Source organism: Lipotes vexillifer, unplaced genomic scaffold, assembly GCF_000442215.2.
Source record: "Lipotes vexillifer unplaced genomic scaffold, Lipotes_vexillifer_v1.1 scaffold854, whole genome shotgun sequence".
In the NCBI taxonomy this organism is placed as follows: Eukaryota; Metazoa; Chordata; class Mammalia; order Artiodactyla; family Lipotidae; genus Lipotes; species Lipotes vexillifer.
The window spans coordinates 463,299-472,096 of NW_006791376.1; the positions used below are offsets into that span (position 1 = coordinate 463,299).

Below are 8,798 nucleotides of genomic sequence, written 5' to 3' on the forward strand. Positions count from 1 at the left end.
CCCCCTCCCAGCATCCCCTCCCCACAGTCTAGCTTCCACCCCCTTGCTGTCCAATGCTCAGAGCTCGTCTCCAGGTGTCTCTTTGCAGAATCCGAGCAGTGTTTCCCATGGGGACTCACCCCAGGTGCTCACCGGGGTCCAGGTGGGCAGCCCCTTCTCTAGCAGTTCCTTGAGCTCTGCCTGGCAGAGCTTTACTTGTCTCCAACAGGGCCCTGAATATTCCTCGAAGGTGCACACAATAGCAGCCACGGCCTGCTCCAGAGGCGCCATCGTTACTGTCACAGAAGGACAAGGGTGTGACTCACGGCAGAGGCCGAGTCAGACCCCCTGCTCAACTCTGCCCTCCATGCGTCCCAGAGAATGCACCCAGACCTGACTTAATCCCCTACAGCCTTCCCACCCCACAAGCTCCCGCTCCTCTGAGCAGCCCTCCCTGACTACACCAGCCCCTCCTCATTTATTTCCCGACTGCCCCCCTATTTCTGGACAGAGGCCTCATTTGCCCAACCTCACTGCAAACTCCTCAGTGAGAGGTGCCCACCCTTTACCTGCACCCCGCACACTGGGGGTCCCTGAGGACTCCCTGATTCTCTCCAGCTTTTCTCATCTGACGCCCAGTCCAGCTCTGTAGCACCCTCTGAGACACAGCCCCCTGGCCCTAGAAGCCTCATCGCCCTCAGGACCCCAGAGCTCCTGCACAAGGGAGCACCCTTGCCCCATGCTCCCAGCCTCAGGCCCTTGGCGAAGCTGGACCTTCTCAGGGAGAGTCAGGTCTCAGAAGAACCTCCACCGCCTCACCACGACCCCATCACCATCCCTCCTGCGCTGAACTCAGGGAAGCTGCAACCAAAGGAATATCTGCCGCAACGCTCTATGCCTCTGACTAGCTGTGCAGCGGAAGATGAGCCATTTACCCTGTCTGGGTCTCAGGTGCCTTATCTGTAAAATAGGGTTAATCCCCCCTCACAGGCCTCGTCAGGGACCTGAACCAGTTGGTCTCTGGAGACAGCGAGCTCAGGTATGTACCAATCTGTAATCTGCTCTACCTGAGGCCATCCCCCTGACCTCTGGGGCTCTTGAGACAAAAGGCTCTGCAGAGGGGTACCCCATTCTGTTAGAGGGGAAGCGCTTCCCAGAATTGCTCACTCACCCCCATTCCACGGGCCCCTCCCACCGCCCTTCTGGGAGATGCCTCCAGCCTGGAAAAATCCTAAGGCAGCCAGGAAGGCATGTGTTGTTTCCATGTGAGCCCAGTGACTCACTCCTGGTGCCCCCAGGGGACAGGAGTCTTGCAGCACGAGGCAGCCTGGGCCAAGGCTCTCTCCCTAATGATTTGCTCTCTGCCAGGCCCTGTAGATGGTCAGGGCTGGGAGGGAAGAAGAATGGGGTTAAGTGCTTCCTGGAGTCTAACGCTTTGTGACAGCCCAGGATTGGAGTAGGGTTCCAGGTTCCCAGGAGAGGAAAGGGCCGTGATCGCAGGGAATAGGGAACCTCAGAGGGGCCGAGCTGCCCTTCTGGGTTCCTGCCAGCCTGCCTGGCGCCACCACTGTTGCTTTGTCAGAAGCTCGGTGCCTGGAGACTGGAGGGAATCCTCTCTTCCCCACAGCCCTGGCCCATCTCAACCCATTGGCAGGAATGAAAGGTGTGGGCGAAGAGGGAGCTAACTGAGGGCAACAGCAGCATTTTAAGCCCATTGCCCCGACCCCTCCGCCAGACCTCAGCTCTGCACACCCCCTAAACCCAGGTTCCCCAGCAGCCCCTCACTGTACAAGGGAACCCCTGAACCCATCATATCTGACTTCCTTCACCTCATCAGTCCCTGCTGTGGTCATCCCTCTGCCCCCAAAAGCCCAGACCCTGGGCCAGCAGACAGACCTGGAGCTGCCGGACACCCAGGGCAGGACCTAAGCAGCCGGCACTCACCACAGGTGTTGGCGTTTCAGCTGGAGGAGCCTAGAGACAGGGCATCCCTACCTGTAGCCTCCCAAGGAAGGAAGGGAGCAATTACGGGGGGCCCAAGTAGGTCAAGCTGAGGATGCCCCCAGGGGCTCCCCTGCCTCCTTCCCTGGCAACCCCTATTACAGACCCCACCCGCCCACCTTGCCATGCACCCATCAAAGGCCTCGTCTGGGCTGCAGACACCACCACCTCGTCATTTTCCCTCTGCCCTCCCCCAGAGCTGGGATCCGGGCACAGTCTCCTACCCATCTCCTTCCAGCGTGGTTAGAGAAGACAGGTCATTCATCACAGCCATCCCCTATGTCTTCACCCTGAAAAGGCACCCCAGAAGAAGACAAAGTGGGGACACACTTTCGCCTCACCCCAGGAGAATCCCTCTGCCAGAGGGGATCTTGGCATGCCCCTGGTTAAGCCCCCTCATTTACGGTGAGAGCACTGAGCCTGTGAGACACCCTCACTGCCTGATCTCCAGATCGATGGTCCTTGGATGCTTTGGGCTGAGAACTGCTTGCTTCCCTGGGAAGGTCACCCGTAGGATGCCTTTGAGGCCGGGGAGGAAGGTGTGCTGCTCCTAGGGGCGCTTCCAGAAGTCTAGGCTGTGTTCAGACTCACACCAGGGTGGCCTGGAGCTTGAGCTCCTAAGGCCTGTTTCCTGTCCTCCCTGGCTCCATTCAGCACCAAGGCCAAGTTCCTTGCACTCCCGTGGGGTGGGGGTAGATTTCCTCTGGTTTCTGGCTTAAGCGTGTAGCCCTTTGGGGTCCCAGCGTTATGTGGGGTGTCCCCCTTGCCTCCCCTCCTCAAGCGAGCCCCTCCTCACTCCACACTCTGTCAAAGCCAAAGGTCGCTTTGGCTCAGTTTGGCCGATGCCCTCAGGGCATGAGGGGCCCCAGTGCCCCACTCACTTCCTGGAGTCTGCTTTCGCTAAGATTGTGATCCCATTCCTTAACGCCTTGTGAGCTCTTCAACGCTTTGAAAAAGATGTTTTTATTCTATCCAGCACTTTCTGTTTTCTTTTTAGCCGGAGTTGGCACAGACCACCATGTTGCCAGAAACGGAAATCTCTTCGTATCACTTCTCCCACCCTCATCCCTGGGCCTGAGAGACCCCTCCCCATTTCACAGAAAGGGAACACAAGACCCAGAAGAGTGTGGGAAGGGGAAGAGGAGTCAACCCCCAGGCCTCTGAAGAAGCCCTAATACTTGTGGGGCAGCCAGAGAGCTCATGACACCTTGGTCTCTTCCCAGGCCCCCTGCCCCCGAACCTCAACTGTGCCATCACCTCCCCGAAGACTCAGCCCCTGTGGGTGATGGGAGCGAACAGTGGGGGGGGAGGGCAGAGAAGGGAGGGCTGTGATTAACCCTGTTTTATAGGCAAGGAATTATGGGGAGTAGGGGACAGAAGCAGGGGCCAGAGTGGACCAGCAATTCATTCAGTTCTAGGTCAAGCCCTTGTTCCCACCTGTGGCATCCCATCTCTGCCAACAGCCACCTCCCTTAAGCAGGTCACCTCACCTCTCTGGGCCTCATTTTCCTCACCTGCCAATGACCAAGGAGAATAATGGTCATCAGTTCATAGGATTGCCATGAGGCTTAAAGGGCTTTCTATGTACAAAGCTCATAGATAAATAGTGCCGGCACATGGTAAGGGCATAAATGTTAACTGAGAGGTAGGTAACTTGCCCAAGTCACACAACTAATTTGTGGCAGGGTGAGAGCCATTCATTTTTCATGTGAATATTTAGAGGCACCTGTCCTAAGCATTGGAGGTACAGCCATAAACAAAACAGACAAAAGCCAAGCTCTGTAGAGAGGACCATCTAATGCACACAACAGACAGTAACAAGTAAATAAATGTATGATAGACCAGCGACATAAATGCTAGGAAGAACAATAAAGCAGGGCTAAGGGGGAAAAATGGTGGTGGGGCCTGGGGTACTTTATATGGATGGTCAGGGAAGGGCTGGGCAGCCTGTTCCCAGCCTGAGTCCTTATCCCCCAGCCTTTCATGTTTCGAAGCCTGGCCACGCCCCTCTGGGATGCCTCACCTTTGTTTGCCCACTGGGAGAGGCTCCGACTGAGGTGGGGTGCAGGGAAGGCAGGAGCTCACCCAGGGAGGCAACAGCTGAGGGGCGGGTGGGTGGACGGAGAGGTCTGGGTGCAGGCGCTTTGGGGCTGGAGGACCGTCGTGGTAAGAACACTTACTGGACCCTCACTCCAAGATCCACCACCCTCTTGTCTCCACCCCGAGCACGTCCTTTACCTTGTTTGGGCCTTAATTTTTTGCCTCCAAAATGGATTTGGAAGATTCCTACCCTGAGACTCCGATGTGAAATTGCTTTGTATCACTTGCTGGTCCTGTGGACGGTGTCAGGGCAGAGGTCTCGGAGTCTAACTCAACAACCACACGCTAAGTCCCCTCGATGGGGGCAGGAGGGAGAGAACCAGGCCTCCTCCCCCGCCTCACCCGCAGGTCATTTTGTCCAACCTTCTGCATCCCCACAGGCTAGAGGCAGAGCTGCAGCCTTTCTTATCTTGCTTTCCCAAGTTGTTCTTACAGGGATTGGAATCTTCCTGCCCTGCTGGGAGTTCTTTGCAAGCATCTACCCTGAATGCACATGACACTAGCCGCCCCTTCGAGGCTCAGACAGGGAGCATCCTCCTCCTTTCCCACGCTCTGCTGTCCACACTGTCCACTTGATTCTCTACCTGGGAGTGGAGCTCAACACCCTTGGCCTCTCACCCGTGCTGCTCCACTGCAGATGTAGAGCTGACTACAGAGAAGTGTGCCCCAAGTGGAAGGTAAGGGTCTCTCCCCAACAGGAGCAGCATGAGGGAGGGAGGGTGGGAGCAGATGCTCTCTGACCCGGCAGGACTGTCCCTCTCTCTCCCATCCTCTCTCCCTGCCTCTGTCCCCCACTATCACCACCATCACCTTACAAAAGCCTCTGGGAAACCACCTTGCGCCATGAAAGTCAGTGTCTGGTTCTGCACCTCAGGGATAAGATGAAGTGTCTTAGAGCGTCTGGACGTTCATGTGCTTGTGCCAAAAGGACCTGGGCTCGAGGGACAGGGTAACAGCAACCTAATCTCATAGCCCCATGGGGGTCAATGAACCTCGTCACACTGATTCATCTCCTTTCTCATCATCTGAGCCCAAGGTAGGGAGAGTGTGGGAGGGGGTATTTGATTACTGAGGCTGCAGCCAAGGAGGCCTTTGCTACAGAATTAGGGGATGGGGGTGGGGAGAGGATCTGAATTGGGATCAAGGAGAGCCTGTGGGGCTTAGACCTACAGGCTCTCCTTGGTCTTTTGAGGACCAAGTCAATGCCTGACTGCCCATTTCCCGGATGGGAGCACTGAGTTAGAGGGGAGACCAAGTGACCTAAAGATGGGAGCATGGGGAGCCCTATTTCAGTCATTCCCCTGCCTCAGAATCCACCTTTGCCTTCAGTCTCTCTTTTCTTGGACGGCCAACAGATTGCAGGGATAGACCCAAAAGAACAAAGAGCAAAGTAACAGTAGGACACTATGGGAGGTGACATATGGATCCCTGAGGCTCTCCTCCCTGCCACAATTCCAGGAGGAAGTGAGAGAGAATTCGGCCAGCGGGCCTTTGAACAGCACCATTTTCTGGACCCTCCTCATCTCTGCCTCCGCAGCAAGATTTGCAGGAAGGGGCAGGATGAGGGAAGAGTATTGAGACCAGCTAAGAAAGTCACGTGTTTGTGTCTGTCAAATATACAGAACAAAATTAGTCCCATCGGGTGCCTAGCCAGCCGGGGAAAGCTCCAGAGGCAGCCAGCCCATGCCAGTATCCACCAGCCAGAACAGCCCCAGAACCTGGAACTGAGCCCCAGCAGAAGCCGGGATCCACTGTGAGCAAACAGACTACAGTCGTGCAGTCACCAGCAAGTGGACCCACTTCCCTGTGGATTCAGGATTGAGACACCAATAGCGTCTGGACTCTGCCCAGCCAGGTCCCCTTCATCTCCAAGGCTTTGGAGGAAGGGGAGGAAGGCCCAGGCTGCCACCCCCGTGTCCCATAGGGGTGAGGCCCTTTCTTACAACCTGGGTCAAGTCCCAACACTACTCATTTAACCTCTCCCAGCCCCTATTTCCTCCTCTGTGAAATGCAGAAACTAATAACACATCCCTCATCCAAGTGCTATGAGGATTCAATGAGATGATGCTAGAACAGGCCTAGCAGAGAGCCTGGCCAGAGGGAATGCTCCATGAATGGCAGATGCTGCTTCCTCTGCTGGTTTCCTTATCTGTAAAAAGGGCCTAATGATAGCTCTATTCAGGGTTACCATGAGGCTGAAGTGACAGTGAGCATGAAAGAAGCTTTGGGAACCACTGTGGAAATGTTAATTACCATTATGATGAGTCCCTGACCTATATTCACTTGCTCCTTTCCCTATAGGATATTAGGAAAGTGGGCCTCTCTCTTTTCATTGCTAGGGCCTGCCCAGCCTTGCCTCATCAGCCCCAGACGTGCAGTTGGAACAGTGAGAATAAGCAGTGTGTCCCAGAACCTTCTCACTCTCTTTCTGTCTTTGGGGAGCTCTTTTCTGAGCTACTCTGTAAGCAGTTCCCAAGCATCAGAGCTTCCCAGGGAAGTAAGAAAAGTAAGAAAACAATTCAGAAAAATATTGTCTATTGCTTGTCTGCTATCCTTCCCCCCCTTTCCTTATTATTAAAACCTTTTTTCTTTTCTTACACAGTGTCAACATGCCCAGCTAAAAATACTTGGTCACAGCTGGGACTAGCCATATTACATAGTTAAGGCCAAAGAGATGTAAGTAGAAATCTTTGGAGAGAGTATTTCTTGCATAATAAAAAGGCAAAGTCTCTTGAGGAAAAGCTTTCTGCACCCTATACTTCCTCTGTCTCTTAGCCTGGAACATGGACAGTGCGACCTGGAGGTAGAGCAGCCGTCTTGTGATCATGAAGCAACATGCATGAGGGAAAAAGCATACATGATGTAGATTACAGAGCAAAAAATTGGTGTCATATGACATCTCTGGGCCCCTGAACCAACCTTGAACTAACCCTGAACTGCCTGTCTCAGATGTCTTGCTATGTAAGACAGTTAAAGCCACTGTTAGTCAGGTGATCTGCAACTCAAAGCTTAATAAATTCATAAAGCGGAGTCCTCAAACAAAAGAATCTAAAATGTGGAATTGGGGGCTTCCCTAGTGGCACAGTGGTTGAGAGTCCGCCTGCCGATGCAGGGAACACGGGTTCGTGCCCTGGTCCGGGAGGATCCCACATGCCGCGGAGCAACTGGGCCCGTGAGCCATGGCCGCTGAGCCTGCGCGTCCGGAGCCTGTGCTCCGCAACGGGAGAGGCCACAGCAGTGGGAGGCCCGCATACCGAAAAAAATAAAATAAAATAAAATAAAATGTGGAATTGACCAAGTGGAGGAGGGAAGACAGTGAGATATGAGGACCCAATATGTGCAGGCTGAAAGTCAAGGACGTTTGTTATGAAATGACAAAATATTTAGTCAAATTGTCCCCTGATGTATCTTGGGATGCAGACCAAATGGAAACCTAGGTGTAGTGATAGAGGAAGTGGTAGGAAAATGTTAGAAAATCAGCATGAGTTGGCTCCATGAATCTTTCATCAAAGACCTGAAAGAGAAAGAGGCTTCTATTACAAAAACCTAAAGCAGGTGTTACTGGCTCTGAGACAAAGCCATGGGTGAAAGGTAGAAGGAACTCAAGAAGGTTGCTAGTAATAATTTGAAGGGCAGTGAGGAAATTGTTACTGGAGACTGAAGAAAAGGCAACCCCTATTATGTAGTGGTGGAATGTCTAGAAACACTATTATCCATGGTAAGGTGGAAAACAGAAAGATTACATAATGAAGTCATGGATGGGCTAAGGAGATTTTTGGACAGAATACTGAAAATGCCAATTGGCTTCTTCTGGCTGCCTATGGTAAAATATGAGAAGAAAGAGATGAACTAAAGAAGGAACTCTTCAATTCTGAGTAGAATTTAGAGGAAATATAGAGGGACCAGGACAGTCTTTCCAGGCAGCAAATGGCTCTCAAAGTAATAAATGGCCTCAGAGCAAAGATCAAATCCATGGCCCCGCCAACAGAAAGGGCCTCAGGGGTAAGTCAAAGATGAGATCTTTCATGGAAACTTCAAAAAGATTAAAGGGCAATTCTCAGATCTCAGATAGACAACACGACTTCTAGGGACTTCCTTGGTGGCGCAGTGGTTAAGAATCTGCTTGCCAATTCAGGGGGACACAGGTTCAATCCCTGGTCTGGGAAGATCCCACATGCCGCAGAGCAACTAAGCCTGTGTACTACAACTACTGAGCCCGCACGCCCTACAGCTCATGCGTCGCAACTACTGAGCCCGTGTGCTGCAATTACTGAAGGCCGCATGCCTAGAGCCCATGCTACGCAACAAGGGAAGCCACTGCAATGAGAAACCCGTGAACCACAACGAAGAGTAGCCCGGACTCGCCACAACTAGAGAAAGCCCATGCACAACAACAAAGAAGCAATGCAGCCAAAAACAAACAAACAAAAAAACACCAATAAGGCTTCTAATAATTTTAGCAGTGTGTCTCTTTCAGGCAAGAGGGCCTTTAAGAATCATAAGGGCATTTTCTAACAGCTCTCTAACTCTAAGGTACAGAGGGCCAGTCTCAAAGAAATTTGTAAATATGGTTTTTTGTCTAATTAAGTGAATTATAAGTTGATACAGAGGAAGCTCACAACATTTTTAAAGGCATTATATCATCTTGGACTGAAAGGGATAGAGACAGCTCAAAACAAAAGAAGCTTTGAGGGGCTTCCCTGGTGGCACAGTGGGTG

The 8,798-nt window shown here is 52.7% G+C and overlaps 1 protein-coding gene across 1 annotated transcript in view; it reads right to left on the bottom strand.

Moving 5' to 3' along the window:
* The window catches only part of S100A3 (S100 calcium binding protein A3), a 784-nt gene extending 514 nt beyond the window's left edge, over nucleotides 1–270 (bottom strand). The window contains exon 1 of the mRNA XM_007464373.1: nucleotides 133–270. Coding sequence (XP_007464435.1) covers nucleotides 133–270 — 138 coding nt within the window. The remainder of the gene's footprint in view (nucleotides 1–132) is intronic.
* Nucleotides 271–8,798: the final 8,528 nt, after the last annotated feature.